The sequence below is a fragment of the Notamacropus eugenii genome, chromosome 6, assembly GCF_028372415.1.
Source record: "Notamacropus eugenii isolate mMacEug1 chromosome 6, mMacEug1.pri_v2, whole genome shotgun sequence".
In the NCBI taxonomy this organism is placed as follows: Eukaryota; Metazoa; Chordata; class Mammalia; order Diprotodontia; family Macropodidae; genus Notamacropus; species Notamacropus eugenii.
Genome location: NC_092877.1, coordinates 69,228,456 through 69,247,763, shown reverse-complemented (window position 1 = coordinate 69,247,763; position 19,308 = coordinate 69,228,456). Strand labels below are relative to the sequence as shown.

The window sequence follows — 19,308 nt, the reverse complement described above, 5'->3', positions numbered from 1 at the left end:
AAGTTGGAACCAAGAAGATTACATCTTCATTTTCACTAACCTTTGGCTTCCTTTGTAATCCTGTGTATTTTACTTTACACATTTAAAAACATCATTGTTACTTTTGGTGCTCATCAGAATGCCAAAGGTGTCCATGACTCACACAAAAAATCAAGAACCTTGTACTAAGGAAATTTAAAAGACATGGCATTGCCTCTTTTGGAGGAACCTTAGAAAACATCCTTAGAATCTGCATCAGCCAAAAAAACACTCAATAGCTTTGCCAAGTGGAAAGGGCAAGCAGCCAAGAGCAATTCCAAATATTACTTTAGAATATAAACTCATTTATAAAAGGTTGCAGGGAATGATGGTAGAAGATCATGAGCAGAACTGCCTCATAAAGTAACAGAATAAAGTAATGGAAGGAAAAGCACAGAAAGTTTGGTGTAAGACCTAACAAAGTTAAATCACCTGAATGGCATTTAAAGATGGAAGTTGAAAGTAAATACAAATATATGCAAAGTAGAAAAAATATGTCAATAATTCTATAACAAACTCTTTTCTCTCTCAGTGACAATGGAACCATCACATTTGGACTTGAACCTTATAGTTCCTAATTTCCTGCATGAAGTGGAAATGGTGCTAAAGAACAGTGAAGGGAAAAACAACTGCGCTAGACCATGTATACACAGAGAAAGTGATTTTAGGATCAAGTTTCAATATATTTGAAAAAAGAGAGGATGACAAGTATTTAGAAAAATTCTTTGACCTTATTACTCCCCAAAAGAAAGATAAAAATAAATCTACAATTATGGACCTATATGACTACTTTTCCATCTCTATAAGGTCTTATGAGAAAAAAGTTGCTCACATATTGAGGGCAATCTTGATAGAAGCTTGAAAAGGAAACAAGGAGATATATATATATATACACACACACACACACACACACACACACACACACACACGCACATATATATGTGCGTGTGTGTGTGTGTGTGTGCATGTATATCCTGGTGTTGCTTCACAGTTTTTTCAGTTGCCTGGATGGTGGCATAGGTGATACATTCATCAAATTCAGAGATAACAAAAGATTACCAAGAATAACTCCCATGTTGGATGATAGGGTCAGGATTCAGAAAGATCTTGACAAGCCAGAATGTCAAGCAGACTACAATAAGATGAAGTGTCATACAGATAAGTATAAAATCCTACAGCTGACTTAAAAAATCAATTTCAGAAATATAAGATGTAGAGGATCTAGATAGATAGGTTATTGGAAAGATCTGAAAAAGTGCTGTGAAACATGACGTGAGTGAGTTGTGTGAAGTGATATCTAAAATCTAACACAATTTTAGGCTGAATTAGGAGAGACGTGGTGTCCAGATAGGGTAGAGGTTCTTAACTAAAGGCAGGTGCGTGGTACAGTGGATAGACTGCATGTCCTGGAGTCAAGAAGACCTGAATTCAAATTTGATCTCACAAACTTACTAAATGTGTGACTCTGGACAAGTCACTTGACCTCTGCTGTCTGCATTTCATCATATATAAAATGGAGATGATAATAAGCTTTATTTCCCAGGGCTGTTGTGAGGATCAAATGAGATGATATTTAGTATGGTGCCATAGTAAGTACTCAACAAATGTTTGTTTCCTTCCTTAACTTTTTTGTTTATTTGTTGAAAACCCTTCTCAGAATAATGTTTTTAAGAACATAAAACAAAATTAATGGGATTACAAGAGAAATCAATTCTATTGAAATACTGTAATCAAAATATATATTTCTGAAAACCAGGTTCATGAACCCAAAGTTAAGAATTCCTGAACCAGGAGAAGTGATAGCCATGTTCTCCTTTGTTCTGGTACTGTGTCAACTTTTCAAAGGGGATTGATCAGCTGGAGATACTACAGAAAAGGGTAACCAGACTGGTAAAAGGCTTTGGCCATCAGCTAAAAGAATCGGGATACTTAGAAGAAAATACTTAGGGGAGATATGGTCATAATTTTCATGTGTATGAGAGCTGTCAAAAGAAAGAAGAATTAGACTTGTTCCATTTGACCCTAGAAGACAAAACTAGAAGAAGCAAGGGGTAAATGCTGTATCAAGGTAAATTTAAACTCCACAAAAGGAAAAGCTGTCTAATCATTAAAACATTCTGAACATGTATGTAATGGGCTAGCTTGGAGGAACATAGTGATGTCCTCTCACTAGAAGTATTCACATAAGAGATAAAGTATTGGAGCTTGGAAATTATAGAGAAGGGATTTCTTATTTTAATATAGGAATTAGACTGTTTATCCTCTGAGGTTCCTTCTAAATCCAAGATTTCATGATTTTATGAAAAAAAAGATCTTAGGAATTAGTGGGATATGATGAGATCTTATTCAAATACTCAAATGGATTAATTATCACTTTGTATATTCCCTCTCATGATGCAACTTGTAACCCATCCATGCCAGGCTATCCTTTATGCCTCTTCTCCATGTCCTTCCATAAGTTAGGCACAGGGAATCAACCTAATATATCAGGGGTCTTCTTCAGTTTCTCCTGACATCATGAGAATACCACTAGAGTCCTTGACCTATTGACTATCATAGCCTTCTCTGATTATGTGACCACCACCTCCACCCCTGCCCCTTTTTAAAAACTGCCTTATTTGTTACATGCTGCAACCTTCTCAGATCCACCATGAGCTTCTCTCTTGTTTTCTGTGTGTGACTCATTTTTAAATCTTTGAAGACTGTTGTGTTCCATGACTCCACAGCCAGACAACACTGGTAGAATATTGACATTAAATAGATGGGTCTCTGTTTCTGGGAAACATTTGAGGAGATGTTTCTATTTGTGTATGACATTGAGCTAGTTACAGTAAGTCTTGAAATAAATCAGAGACTCTTGGGAAATTATCCGTGACCACTCAAAAAAGTTTGTTCTAATTGCACACATGCACACACGCACACACACATATACATGCAGGCACATTTAAGTAGATAAAATCAAGTAAAGTCAAGAAACATCTATTGAGCACCTACCATATGCCAATCACTATGCCAAGTGCTGGGATTGCAATGAAAAACAGCTGAAGCAGTGTAGCTTGTAATCTAATGGGGGAGATAACACGCAAACAACCATGTGCAAGCAAGATATGTACAGCATAAATTGGTGCTATTCAACAGAGGAAAGACACTAGAAGTAATGGGGACCAGGAAAGGCTTCTTACAGAAGGTGAGATTTTAGTTGAGATTTGAAAGAAGTCAGGGAAACCAGGAAGCAAAGATAAGTAGGGAGAGGACTCTAGGTGTAGGGACAACCCTTGAGATTTCAGTCTGGACATGAAATGTCTTATGTGAGAAGTAGCAAGGAAGCTACAATTGCTGGAGAATTGAGTATATGGCAGGGAGTGAGGTGTAAGACTGGAAAGGTAGAAGGGGATCAGGTTATGAATGACGTCAAAAGCCAAATAGCATATTTTATATCTGGTCTTCGTAACAGGGAGCCAGTGGGGTTTATTGAATAAGACAGTATGACATGGTCAGAATTTTAGGAAGATCACTTTGATAGCTGAGTGGAGGATTGAGTATTCTGGGGAGACACTTGAAGAAGAGAAATTGACAAGTCTAAGCATGAGGTGGTGAGAATCTACACCAGGGTGGGGTCAGTGTCAAGGGAGATATTGTGGTATTTATGAGAGAAGCTGCAAGGTTAGAATGGACAAGAATTGTCAACAAATTAGATATGGCGGTGATGGGCAATCTGAGAGAAAGTGGGGAATCACGGATGACACTTAGCTTGTGAGCATGGGTGACTAGGAGGATGGTGGTGCTAGTAATAATAATAATGAAATTAGGAAAAGGGAAGTTTTGGGGAAGGGTGGGAAGATAATTATTTCCATTTTGGACATGTTCAGTTTAAGATGTCTGTGGGACAGACAATTCGAGATGTTTAACAGGCACTTGGAGATGTGAGATTACATGTCAGGAGTTGAAGGATGTCTGTTGCCCAGATTACAACATTCATTTAGTTAGATGACAAACATAGAGAATTTGTCCAACAGTTGTATATGAACATATGTGTGAATAGGAAGGAGTGAGGAGAGAGAAACAGAAGAAATAGACCATGAGTTGGGCCCAGAATGTAGTAAGAGGAGGAAAGTGGGCTAGATTACCTTCAGGAAATTCCAAAGTTCCTTTGGTGCTATTTTAGTTTATATTATATTAGTTTTGTACCCAGATCAGGGGATATGAAAGTGCTAATACTGAGTCCTGGTCAGACAATATCCGTAATCTTGCATCAGGTCTAGTGCCATATCTTAGGTGGGCCATTGACAACCATGAGCATGTCCAGAGTGGGTAGCTGATGAAAGAACTTGAAACTACATCCCATGAAGACAAATTGAAAGAATTGGAAATGAAGAGACTTAGGAGGGTCTCTCTTGCTGTCTTCAAATACCTGGGAGGTTACCACATAAAAACAAGAATTCTGTTTTTTCTACTTGACCACAGAAGACTAAACAGGAGTCAATGGGTGAAAGCTACAAGATAATTAAGTACAGTGTATGTGTGATCTTCCTAATATTTAGAGGGACAGGATGGGCTGTATTGAAAGATGCAATTAGAGGTGGTGAAGCAGAGGCTGGATGAGCAACAGCCCCTGCGAGGTCAGGGATGTTCCAGGTAGGAATCGTACTTGGCAATGAAGCTGGACGAGAGGATTTGAGGGCCCTTCCAGGGATACATCTCCATGATTCTATGATTCTCTAAGTTTCAATAGGAAAATGGGGCCATATTATCATGGAGGACTCTGACTAAGGAGTTGAAGAATGTTGCTGTATGTTATTGACAAGGACAGAGCAGTTCTGTAGACACAGTCTAATCTGACTATTCCCTAATAGTGACAAAACCCAGAGGAGAGGAAGATACCGAGGAGACAGTGGCACAGTGACCTAGGGTCTTTCAGAAACTTAAAGGGGACAGGTAGAAATTAAACTGATTTGGGGTGTTTATTATTTCTGAAAAAAACCATCATTCTGCCAAATTTGTTATCTTTCAATCTTTCTTCTCCCTTCACTAGAAGCCTAGCCTAAATAGTGAGCTCAAAATCCTGAAAAAAATCTCTGAATGGGAATATTTAGTAATTTCTAGGCTATTATTTATTTTTATTTATTTATTATATTGATATTTACCTACAAGGTCGAGAATTATTTAAACTACTTTTTACACATTTCTGTCTCCTGAATAATTTATTCCATGATTTCCTTTTCTACTTCAAAAATATAGGATTAAATAATGTATAGGGTATGGACCACAACCAATATTCTAAGCAACCTTCCATGTACTAGTCCATCTTTTTCATTGCTCCTGTTGTTACCTCCGTAATGGTAGGAATGCATGAAATGTGGCAACTTCTTAACAGCAATGACATCTCTGACTTTTTTCCCTGAGTATTTTAAATCTGCAGTGTCCCACACAGCAATTATTATGAGCAACATACACTGCAAGATTCTTTGAAAACTGTGTTCTGTTTTAGAGAGTGAAGGATGGATACAGGGTTAATTTAAGTGCATAGATAAATAATGTATTTTCATTTAGCTTATCCATGGTATGAACATATGATGCAGGTATAAAAATAAAATTCATTCATCGACTAATGTGACGCTTGATGATCCAGAACACTGGTAGGTAATGGTGGACAATGCAAAATCACATATACTAGTCCAAGAATGCCGCTTTTGTCTTTATCCATTCATTCAACAAATATTAATTGAGCACCTATTTTGTGGAAGACAGTGTGCTGGGTCCTAAGGAGAATATCAAGATGAATAAGACTAATAAACCACTTTTATTATGCTAGGCTGTCTAATTTCTGCCCTTGAGGAGCTTACAGGCTAATATAATAAAGGTGTGTCTGTGAATTCACAGCATGAGTTCCTCCCCCCCAAAAATTCATGAACTTGAATTATGTTGTATTATAAAGACTCAGGAGACCCCGCAAAACATTGCAGCTTTCTCACATCCCATCCTTCCTTAATCCATACATACATGTGCATGTGTGTATGTATGTATATATGTATGTTTGTGTGTATATATGTGTGTTTTTGTGTCTGTATGTGTATGTATCACATTAGTAGCTCACTATTTCTTGTTGGAAATGGACAAGATTATCTCTCACATCGATGCAAAGCACCAGCCCTAAGCAAAACATTCTTTTTCCTCACAACATTGCCTTGGTGAATTGCTACCTAGTTCATATATTTTCTGGGCTGGAGGTAGTGATTAAGAATTTAGGGTTAATGTGAAAGAATCACAAAGTTCTTTCCCATCCAGCTCCTGCTGGGCTATAAATTGAAAGGGTGGCTAAACCAGAAAAGGATTTATTTAAAATAAGCAATGATGTCACAAAGAAATTGAAAAGAAGATGTGCCATGGATAAACTGCAGCATGATTTAGTCACCAACAGTTAATTGAGTTGAATGTAATTTTGCTTAGATCCTATGTAATACTACTGTTAATAGTATTTTCACTTTAATCCTACATTTAAATATATGTGTGTGTATGTGTATATATATATATATATATATATATATATATACACATTTTGCTAATCAATAGACATCTTAGCTCACCAAATTATTCTGGCTGATTTGCAGTAATTAATTCCAAGCTGGAGGTGGTTTATGTGCAAAAATTCGTGTAGTTTCACTTATATATGGTGATACATATGATTATTTATCACCATTATTTTAAGTTACACATTTATATTTATTGAGTCTAGTTACACAGGTTTAACAGCACAAATAATTCTTTAGAACATTAGTCATGACACCTTTCATTGATACAATAGGGTTGAATTTCTCAAAATGAATGTGAACTGTGGAGACAGTTCTCATGAAAATCTTCTTCCAGTGTCTCATCCCAGCATAGCTGTGACCCTGAGTTCTCAAAGGCTCTACCAGGGGAATGGAAGCTCTCGCTGGTCCTAATAAATGGGAAAGGCTTCAAGTGAAAGCCTAGTGACAGTTTACATTTTTGTCATTGGAGATCAAGCTGAAGTTTGGTTTGGATAGGGTCATCTCCAAAGGGTTGACCACCAGATAATGTTATTTTGGCCACAGCAACTTAGGAAATTAATAATGATGGATATAGTTGTAATGAGAGACAGCTATGGGTCAGTGATAGAGAACTGACTTTGGAGTTAGGAACACTTGGTCTTAAGTGCCACGTCTGCTGTCTCCTAGCTACGAGACCCTGGGCAAGTTCCTTCATCTCTCAATGAGCTAGACAGCTCTCTAAGATTAAGTTGCAGAGTCCAAACTGACCTACATTGATATAAGTGGCTTCTTCATATAAGAGTTCCTTATAACAATGAAATCACAATCACAATAACTAGCATTATATGGTGCTTTAAAGTTCTTCAAATACTTTATCTATATTACTCATATGATCCTTGAAACAACCCCTTATCCCCACTTTTCAGATAAGGAAACTGAAACAGAGAGGTTAATGACTTGCTCAGGGTCATACAACTAATAAGTACCTGAGATAAGATTAAAACTCAGGTCTTTCTGACTACAGGTCCAATATTTTATATCCCACTATCCCACCGATGAGACAGTCTATTGAGTTTTCTTAACTAAGGTCTACTGGCACAGGGGATAGTGTGCCAGAGTGCCATTGTAGTCAGGAAGACCTGACTTCAAATCTGGCCTCAGACACTTACTGGTTTGTGACCAAGGGCAAGCCACTTAACCCTACTTGCCTCAGTTTCCTCATCTGTAAAATGAGCTGGAGAAGAAAATGGTAAACCACTCCAGTCTCTTTGTCAAGAAAATCCTAAATAGGGTCACAGAGAGTCAGACATGACTGAAATGACTAACCAGAAATAAGAACTATATCACTGGTGCTGGTGGAGAGATCGTCCAATAAGACAAAGGCATGACTCCTTGGAATATTAAGATATGGAGACAACAGGAAGCCATGCTCCATAGGCACAAATGAAAAAGAATGAGTCTAAAATACACTTTCTTGACACTATATTATATAGCATATGCTTATGAACCAATTGGTTATTTAGTAAACATTAACCAATAGAAACTATTTAAATTAGACAATAAATCCACAAGCATTTGTTAAGTACCTACCTTGCCTGGTACACAACAGGCACTTAATAAACCCTAGTTGGCTGACTTCTCCAAGAAATGTGCTAGGTTTGGCGCCTCAACTAGGAGGTGAGCATTGGAGAAAACAAACAAAATGGGGGAGGAAGACAGTGCATTTTAGGCACCAGGGAGAGTCTACATAAAAGAGAGTGGATATAGGCAATAGTATTTTGCATGTGGGCAGTGGCAAAAAGGTCAGATTGGATGGTCCATAGAGGGTATGGATGGGAATAATGTGTGGTAAGACTGGAAAAAAAGATTGTGACAAGGTTGTCAATTAGGATCCTTTAGAGTAACCTTTTTTGCGTAGCAGGCCTCAGTTGAGTAAAGCCTATGGACCCCTTCTGTGAATAATATTATTAAACAAATAATAGAAGATGCATAGAATTACGAAGAAAACCCAAGATTCGTGACAATAAAGATGTCCTATTTTCCTACCCACATTTCCTGAACCACAGATTCAGAACCCTTTTTTAAAGCCTTGTGCAGGAAACTGCTTCCTATAGCTACATCTCTCCTGTGTGTGTATGTTTTAATTTTAAAAGTAAGTCTCTATGTATAAATTAGGTGTGGAGCTGCACCAAATGGATTAACATTGGTGTTTGTTGAAATTAAAACTAAATGTTTTCAAACATTAAAATATTTCTTAAATAGTGACTTTTTTCCCTGAGCGTTATCACCAGTGGTTTATTTATTTATCTGTTAAATAGCATTGTATGCCTCTAGAACTTTAGGATAGTCAACATGAGGGATTTAATAAATGCTTAAGAAAATATTCTCCTGGAGCCTGGCTTTCGATTTGCACACAGGCAAGTTTCCTGCTAATGCCAGTGGAAAGTTTTTGTGTAAGAAGACTTCAGGTCACAGCTAAAATAAGTGCATGCTATGCTCTTCTAAGGAAAAAGCCAGGCAAATTTCAGCTCAGTGTAAGAAAGGAGTTCCTCCCAATTAACGTCATCTCAGAAGGGAATGGGCTGCCTTGGTAACATGCTGAGCTTACCCTCAGTGGAAATGTTTAAGCAGAGGCTGGAATACCACTTGTCAGGGATGTTGTGGAGGGGGATGAACCTGTTACTCCAAGGGGAAAGAAGAGGACAGACTAAAAGATTTCTGCAGTCCCTTCCAAGCACTAAGATCCTGTTGTTCTAAATCTAATGTACCACGAACCCTCAAATGCACACTAAGCTGCTTAAAAGAATTGAAGACAGACTAGAGTAATTGAATGGTCATTGGCCTAAGACATCTGGATTCTGCTTCCATCTCCATCCCTAGCTAGCACTAAGACCTTGGCCAATCTCAATCCTTTAGTCTCTCTGTCTTCTCCCCTCCTTCAGTTTCTCATCTATAAAATGTGGGATAGGGTATGAGGAAGGAAAGACTGGGATACAATCATAAAAAGTAAGAACTGAAGGGACCTCAGTGACCCTCTTGCCTCATCTCTTTATGAATGAGGAAACTGAGGCACAGAGAAAGGTCCCTTATGCTTTGAACATCCTACATACTACAATTCTATCCAATCTATGAACTAGGGAAAGCCAGCCGAGATACTTTTAATGGAAAGTGTTAGCTTCCCTAACAAATTTACATAAAATTCTTTGGAAACTAGGCTCAAGTTATCAGAGTAATTTCTATTTACAGGTCTCCTTTCTTACCCTCTCCTCATGGGCATGTAGCTTAACTACACGAAGATTCTGTCCACATGTAAGAAACTTCCACTTTTAAAATGACTATGGGGCAGCTAGGTAGTGCAGAGGATAGTGCCCTAGGCCTGAAATCAGGAGGACTTGAGTTCAAATCCATTCTCAGATACTTACATAGCTGTGTGACCCTGGGGCAAGCCACTTAATCCCGATTGCCTTAAAAAAAAGAAAGGATCTAAATATGCAGGTATGTGAAAGGGAATAGGATGGGGCAGCTAGAATTCAAACACATCTAAAAAGGGAAGTGTTGATCCAGTTCATTTATCTGACATTTTACATAGAATGTACCTTTCCCAAAGTAATACTCAGGATTTTTTCTCAGATTTTTTAAAATACTACCCCTAATATAACTGGTCCCCCCCCCCCATGGTTACAACATAATAACTTACATTAACATTGCTTTTCTAACAACAACCCAGTGGAGTAGATATTACAAATCTTATTGCCCCCATTTTATAGGTTAAAATACAAACAAGTAAACTTAAAAAATAAGTCTTGGATAGATTAATAACTTACCAAGCTAGTCAGTGTTGGGGCTGGAATGCAAACAGAAGTCTCTAACCCACTTTCATTTCCATTGTCATGCTAAAACATGCACAGCGACAACAACACAAAAACATCCGAGGAGGATGGCTACCCTTATATGCAAAGGAATGACATAAAGAGGCAAAGCATCATGGTGGAGCTGTCCTTGAAGTCTGGAAGACCTGTATTCAAGTGTTCCCTCTGACATATAGTAGCTGTGTGACCAGATTACAGCCATTTAACCTCTTGATGCTTTGGGCAGCTCTCTGACTATGAATTACAGACGTGTCTCTGTTCTGCATCAGTGCAAGTGGTTTCCATACTGGGACTTTCAGGCATCAATGAAATTAAAGGACTGAGCCAACAACCCACAAAGAAAAACATGTCTCCATTATAGGGATGCCAAAAGAACATGACAGCTTTAGGGAAAAAAAAAATCTGCCCAATGCATCATTCCAGATGAGAATGATTTTTTTCAGTTTCACAGTGTGTGGATTTTAATATTTGCATTGGTAATATACATACTTAAATTTTTTTTTCCACACAGCAATTGGAAGGACTCTCATCCCCCGCTATTTCAGCACCGTCTTTGAGGGAGGTGTGACAGACCTGTATTACATTCTTAAGCATTCTAAAGAGTCCTACCACAACTCATCAATCACAGTGGATTGTGATCAATGCACCATGGTCACCCAGCATGGAAAACCCATGTTTACCAAGGTAAGAGAAAAGTCTGTGTAACAATACTTAGCCACCTACCCCCCTTTTCATTTTCTTTCTGGCCTTATTGAAGGATAATAATTACCATTTTCTTCTGGAATGTGGAACTAATTTCTCATTCTACAACATTTTCAACATGGTTAGATAATTTTTTGTTTGTTACATGACTGGAATTTTTGTGAACTGTCATTCTGTTGTATAAGTTATGTGCAAGAAAGAACGTGTGTTTAGTCAGAATGCAAGAACCTCGAAACTAATAGGATGGGATGGACATTTTGGCTGTGTGGGGAACTATTTTTATTGATTTCTTATTTATTCTTAATGAAGAGTTTTCCAACAACTAAAGAGAGGTTATGTCATGTAGCAGAATCACAATAATTCATATCTGAATAATGCTTGAAGGCTTACAAAGCACTTTCTCCCATGGCAATCCCCTGAGGCAGGCAGTGCAGCTATTTAATAACAGTATGTTCAAGTTGGAAGAGACTTCAGTCACCGTCTAATTCCACCCCACCCACCCAAACAATCCCCACTAGAATGTACCTGCTCAGTGCTTCTCTGGCCTCTTTTTAAAGACCTTCATTTGTTGGCGATGGCTGGCTGGAATTGTTAGGGAGGTTTTCCTGATATCAAGTCTAAATTTTCCTTTTTAGAATAACCACTCCTAATTCCTGGTTCTTCTTTTGGGGATCCAACAGAAGAAACTGCATCCTTCTTCCTCATGTTATTCTTTCAAATACTTGAAGGTCGTGTACTCTTTTTTTTTTTTTTTTTACAAATGAGGAAATTGAGGCACTGAGTTGCTAAGAGACATAGTTGAGACCAGAGCTGTAGTGCATAGCAGTGATGGGATCCAAACTCAGGGCTCTGGATTCCAGACCTTTCCTACCCCTGCCACAAGGCTATGTACACATGTGTATGTATACCTTATATATATGGATATACATGTATTGTCAGATATGGAGATTTATGGTGGATATGAGCTACATATAATAGCTATATATATATAGATAGATAGATAGATAAATAGATAGATAGATAGATAGTGTAACACGTATATATTAGGTACATATGCACATACGTAAAAACACAAAGACAAAATGCCACCTGCCAAATAGGGTTCACGTTCAGCTGCATACACATATACATGCATATATAAATATGTATATGTTATGTGTGTATATACATTCATTGTATATATTATTATACATCATATAATTTATGTGTATAAAACATATGTATGCATATATTCATTACATATGTGTATATACAATATGTATACATATATGTATGCATATATTCATTACATATGTGTATATACAATATGTATACATGTGTGTAGAGTGTTTATATATTCACACACATGTGCATCTTATATGTATGCCCATATAGCGTGTACACATGTATATCAGAGGTTAAGTGACTTGCCCCAGGGTCAAACAGTTGGTAAATGTCTGAGGCCAGATTTGATCTTGGGCTTTCCTGACTCCAAGCCCAGCACTTACCCACTGAGCCACGTAGCTGCCTCACCCTGGCAGATAGGCTAAACCAGATTGAGGGTAGCCAGAAGACCTCAAATCTGTCAGTGAGTGCAGGGATATCTATCACAAGCGTGTCAGTGGACGAATGGGAACAATTTATTCCATGAAGATGACTGAAGCAGGCACTGTGGAGTGCTTAGAACTTGGGCCAAGGTCATCCACTGCATTCTGAGTCATCACCAGTCATCTTGACTTTGATCCTGGACTTCTTAGACTCTAGAGGAAAGAATGAGACTGATGACTCTGTGCAGCTCTGCCTCACTTAAATCCAGTTCACTCATGAGTCAGGACATCACCCTGCGATGTCGTTGAGCCTTTGCAAAAGTGAAGGATGGACAACAAAGCATGCATATCATAAGTGAAGGGAAACATTATCCCCTTTTTGTTTATTTGATTACTTGACCTTGTTGATGCTTCAGTTTATAGCTTGTTTAAAAAAAACAGCTCTGTGATTGGTCAGTTCACCAACTTAGTGGCCACATAATATGCTCACGTTTCTGTGAGCGCTGCAGAGATGAGACGGTCAACACTGAATGAAGGGAGAAAACAAGTAAAAGTTTCCTTTTTAGGCTGCAAAAGGAAAGCATGATGTGCGGGCAACGTGATGTTACATAAAAGCTCATGGGCAAACTCCAGGAGGAGATAAGAGACGCTAAGTGACACAGCAGCTGGCTTGGAGTCAGGATGACCTGAGTTCAAAGCTAGCCTCAGACGTTTACCAACTGTGTGACCCTGGGCATGTCACTTCACCTCTGTTTGCCTCAGTTCCCCCAACTATAAAATAGGGATAATAATTGCATCTACTTCTCAGATTTGTCCTAAGAATCAAATGCGACAATATTTGTAAAAAGCACTTAGCACAGTGCCTGGCACACAGTATAAATGTTAGTTATTACTAGTATTATCTTCCATTATGAATTCCTCCCTGTCTTGCATATTTTCTTTAACCTTAGTCCTTTTTGGAGATAAAAGATTAAAATATTCCCAGGACCCTGATCTGTACTTCATCAAATAAATCTTTCATTTGGATCTGAATATTGTATTTAGTAGGGCAGGAAAGTACACATCATACACAAACCAGAAATTCCAAAATAACTCAGCTTACAAGTTAACTTTAACTAAGCAGAATAAAACAAATTAACTGTAACTCCCTGCTTCCTCCCATGAACTTAGGCTGGTCCAGGCTTGACTGAAGCTTCATGAAATGCAGAAATGTAGGTTTTAAGGTATTCCAAGATTTTTAAACACGGGCAAGGAGATCTGAATTCATATAGAAAGAGTGAGTGATTCTAAAGCTTCCTGCTTGACCTTGGACAAGTCATTTCTCTTCTATAGAATTCAGTTTCCTCCTGTGTAAAATGAAAGGTGCAGGGTAGATAATATGTAAATCCCTTCCTGCCCTGGATCTATGGTCCTCAGATATTATCTTACATCTGTTGTGGCCATAAGATTCAGCAATAAACTCACACTTAACATAAGATTGTAACAGGCCATGCCACTCCCACTAGCCCCAGGATTATAAATTTAGATGAAGAGTTGATCTGCATTAATGGACTCAGTGTCCACACTGGGGATGCCCTACATGGTCACATTCATACAGAATCACTAATGGTCACTGTAGACTTGTGAAGACACAAGATTACTTTTTTCTTTTAAGGTATAAACCAATTATGAAGGCAGTACAAAAAGTCAAAATAATGTAATTAATGGCAACCCCACAGCTTGGGTGTGTGATTTTTAACATATGCAAAGTAAACCGAAATATATTATTTTGCCGAGTTCTGCAAATGTTTGCGAAGCTCCCATGGCATACAGAGGACAGACATGCTGGGAGAGGTTCAAGGTTTAACTAACATCCTAATGGCACTTACACATTAGTAAAGGCATAAGACACAATCAGTCAGTCAGTCAGTGAGCACTTAATAAAGCACCTTGGGCTTCTGTGCTAGGCTACAGGTAATAATAATACACAAAGTTGAGTGCCTATGAAGCATATCAGGAAGGTATAAAACAAAGTAGTGGGAGGGGGAGAGCACAAAACACTTTATGAAAAAAGTTGCAATTGGATTGTGCTTTTAAAGGAGGGTAGAAAACAGATACTTTTAATGGAAGGTATTAGCAGATAAAAGGAGAGAGGGATGCCATTCCTGGTGGGAGGAAGTTCATGAACAAAGAAATATAAAGAGTCAGGCAAAAGTCAGACAAGAGTCAGGCAAGCAGATGTTTGGAGACTGAAGAGAAAGCCAGTATGAAATGCATTCTCTCCATTAGTTTGTATGATGGAACTATAGGATGCCAAGCAGTAACATGGGAAACCAAAGGGTAAGGAAATATGACAATGAATAGCAAGATGCTATTGGTTTTCTGGTAACCAAGCATCATCAATGTGTAACCTAAATGTAGAGAGGGAGCAAGGAACGAGGGATCACGTGTCACCATTTCGTTCTGTTTTGACAGTTCTGCAAAGAGATTTGTTTGTGAAAGCCATGGCACCTACCCTCTGGAGGTGACAGGAACTCAGTACTTGGAAGGCTTTTGTTTCATGGGCAGGAATCATAATTTCTTTGATGAAGAAAGGTCCTGTTTCATTTCTCTAGCCTAGCATCCTTATTGGCTCCTTTAATTCACATTAGGAACCTATGTCTAGAGAAAATACAGTTTTAGCACTCTAGAAAAGCCAGCCTTCTCTGCTTGTACATTGCCATACTGTTTTTATGTCTTCCTTGTTTTGAGGTGGATGATAATTCAGTAAGCATACACAATCTATTATATTTTTAAAAGAAAAAAATGGCATAAGGAAAACTTGGGAGAGGTAGAATATTGTAGTGAATAGTAGGCTAGCCTTAGAGTCCAGAAGATGTGGGTACAAGTCCTGGTTCTTCTCCATACTGGCTGGGTATAGGGATACCTAGGAGAATCTATTGATACAGATCAACTTTTCAGTTACAGATGAGTGGTTGATCTGTATCAATACATTCACCTAGGGCTCCCTACACTGATGTAGTCACATGTGTGAACCCTCCAAAAAGAAAAAAAAAAAACCTTTAAATCTTCAGCATTAGTGAGGCACTTTCAAAATGAATCTTCTAGGTCTCCCTATCTCACTAAGGCTGTGGAAATGCAATGGTTACTCCACTCCACGACTGGTGGGCAAAGAATATTTACTTGTTCTGTTTCTAATCTAGGTTGATTAGGGAGTATGATGCCCCTTCCTCTCCTAGAGGCTCCCCACATTGACTCAGACACCTCATCTAAGGTTTAGCCTTAATGCAGCCCAGAATTTCCTTGTTCAGGTGATCTACATGTTCCCACCCCCAACCTGGTAGCAGAGGTTACAAGTGGATGCCACCTCCCCTGGCAACTCTGAAAATGTTGCACTATGCATTTAAAACATATTTGTAAATGTAGTTACCTTTTCATCCTGTTCAAGAAGTTCATTTACAAAAATTTTCATATTTCTTCATATTATAATATTTCATGTAAAACTGAAAGACTGAAAAAAAGACAAAATAGGAAAAACTTTTTAACAAGTAGAACAAACCCAAAGTGGAATGCTCTGCTCTGGCAGGTAGTAGGTGACACCCTCCAAAGGGGTTTTCAAGTAGAGGTTGGATGACTATTTTAGGGGGGATGTTGAAGAGACAGTTTTATTCAGATATGTACTGAGTGAGAAGATCTCTAAGATTCTATGCTGAGATGCTACAGCTTAGTGCTGTGCCCAGGAGTCTAGGGCAATTACTTTGGGGACTTTCATGCTGACTAAGCATGAGAATCCTCATGCCATGTTCACCTCAGCATAAATAATTAGATTTACCTATTGTCCCATACACTGGCAATATATGATGCTTGTAACTGGGATGAACCCTTCCATACTGTGATGAAAAACACCATCTTCCTATGAGGTCTTACTCGAGATGCTAATCATGCACATTTATTTTTATGAATTATGAAGATTCATTTGCTTTTGGGTGGTCGCAAAACTGCCTACAGAATCTTTCAAATTTTTCATCTGAGCTGGGAGAATGGGAGAAAAATAACAGCCTCCTGTAATAAAATGTTATGGGTGATTAACATAAAACCATGGACTAATGACCTTTCAATGTGGTGTGGAAAAAAAAAAATTAGCCAAGTAGCTGTTACTTCATTTCCAGAAAGGAAGTTGTGAGAGACTAGGAAATTTATGTAGGGAAATATTCCTATAGGCTATTAACATCACTGACATTACTAAGCAGATTATGCTTGGGCAACATCACTGTTGTTCTGATTTAAACTATCAATAAAGGTAATTCCCTGAATAGCTTTTGACCCAGTAGTTCCCGGGAACTCTTATGAAAATTTGGTCAACTGGTGAGTCGAGAATCCACAGCAGCCCTAATCTGCCATGATCCAGTTCATAACTCCCTAGTGCACAGTGCACATTTTGCAATTTCCTGATCACAGTCACATTATAGATTATGGATAAATTTAAAATTGGATTTTTCAATATGTGTAATAAAGCCTTTCCTTTAAAAAAATCCCCTCTTGAAAAAAACTAGAAAGAAAGCTACAAGTAGATTTTAGTAAGTGCAGTATCCTGCTTCAAAGTGTTTAGAAGCAAGGAAATCCAGATTATAGTTGAGTATACCAGTACTGATTGATGCCAGTATTCCTGGACTTTTCTGCTGGGTGAATTTGCTTTTTAGTCTTTAGGCATTAAAATCAGAATTAGAGAATGCTGCACATCTTCATCACGTAATTGGCATAGATTTTTGCAGTTGAATAAAAATATATTCCTTGTCATTTTATGGGCTATACTTTTTTTTACTCTTTATTATGCATAATAATATACTAATTTTCCTATGTTCAACTCTGTGGGAATTTCCCATTAAGGTGTCTATCCCAATTCTCTCAATAGAAATACTATTTTATTGATGTCTCTAACAGTGATTTAATCATCCTTTCTTAACATGTACAGTGCCTGCGTCCGTTCCAAGTATATCTTTACCGCAATGATAACTAAGATATTTTATGAGTGACTATGGAGATCTTGAGATATATATATATATATATATATGTATATATATAAAATACTTAATATAGAGATTTGGCAGGTACATGCCATAGCTCAAAATGAAATGAATGAGTTTTAAGTTACTTTTAAACTAAAACAATTTTAAAATATTCAGGAGTCAGCTATTATATGAATTAATCTTAAAAGAAGGATATTATAGAAATATACATATATGCGCACACATACATAATATATACATGTATGTACATACTCATATGCATATATAACATGCATATACACATCTATCTCACCGCTATATTGCATACATGTACATATGTATTGCATAGATACTTGTGATTGTGCAGGCATGCATATCATGCCTACTTTGTGTGCACATCCGTATATGTGCAGTCCACATATACATATGATATACTTGTACGGGCGTGCTTTGCACACACATCCATTTGCACACAGCACCATCTAAAGTCAGTATTTCAGTGTCTCAGAGCCCCTTAGACGGTTTTGTTTTCCCTGAACGTTAAACTCATTCACATCCTACAATGAGTCCCAGGGAGGAAGGGGTTAAAAAGCTACCGGTTAGTTTGAGAAATGTTCTTTTTTAGTCCTCTTGTTCCTGGCCTAGTCTCAAGCTAGCACGTGATATGCTGAATGCCTGCAGCCTCTTTCTTGTTGATCCTCCGGAGACCATCTGTGCTGGGGGCATTGATTAGAGTGTGTCTGCTGGGATTACATCTTTTCTGTTACCATGCCAACTAATCAGCTGATTTTGGTTACCACAGAAACAAAATGTCAGAGCTCACAGTGCGGTAACATGAATTCAGCACAACAGAAAATGTTTTCTTAATTGGGGACCCTTTTGATTTTAGATTCTAAGTAAAAGGCAGCCTGAAAAATTGGGGGGGGGGAGCAACTTTAGATGAAAGCTACATTAATTATATTGATTAAGAGCCATGCACAGAATTTTTCTGCAGGAGGGGGATGGATTTCCTCTTTTTAAGCAGCCCCATTTTTGCCCTCTCCCTGAGAGGCGCATATTCCTCCTACTTCTCTCTATTCCATTTGGCGATTATTGCATATAAAATAAATCCCCCAGTGCTCAGTTTCCTTTAGTATCATGAAAAGAGGTCTCCAGTTGTAGTGGCGCCTCTGAGGGGTATTCACAGGCAAGATTACAGAAGAGAAGCAGGACACTCACTCATATCTTTGGTCTTATTATAAACAAATTGAAAGGTTCAGATTTTCTTCTGATCCAGGCAGTTTTCTTATTTCCCCTCACCCCCACTCAGGGAAAATATATTTGGCTTGATTTCAAATTTGAGATTGTCCGTCATGAAAAAGTGCCAAGCCTGTTTGTGACTGGAGTGAGTACTGGAAAGACTTGTTGCAGCCCTTTATTATCTAGGTCTGTGTATTTCTGCTGCAAGAAGGACCCCCATCTTCTTTACCATGTCAGAGCAAATAGAGAACATAATTTAACTTGACCCTACTGTTCTCCAATTGAGTAATTTAGAAGAAAGACTCCACACACACATAGACACATTGCACATGAAATTTTGTTGTAGTTGAAAGAAAAACTAGGACCTATACCCGGGTGGGTTGGGGGTTTACAAACAGCCTACCGAAGAGATTAGATAATATAGTATGACATTTAACTCCTCTAATATTTGTTTAAACTT

General features: G+C 38.1%; 1 protein-coding gene across 10 annotated transcripts in view; it reads left to right on the top strand.

Moving 5' to 3' along the window:
• Positions 1-19,308, top strand: part of LDB2 (LIM domain binding 2) — a 401,477-nt gene that overhangs the window by 287,729 nt on the left and 94,440 nt on the right. For all 10 annotated transcript variants that reach the window (XM_072620327.1, XM_072620326.1, XM_072620333.1 and 7 more), the window contains one exon: positions 10,908-11,080. In XM_072620327.1, the coding sequence (XP_072476428.1) occupies positions 10,908-11,080 (173 nt within the window). The remainder of the gene's footprint in view (positions 1-10,907; positions 11,081-19,308) is intronic.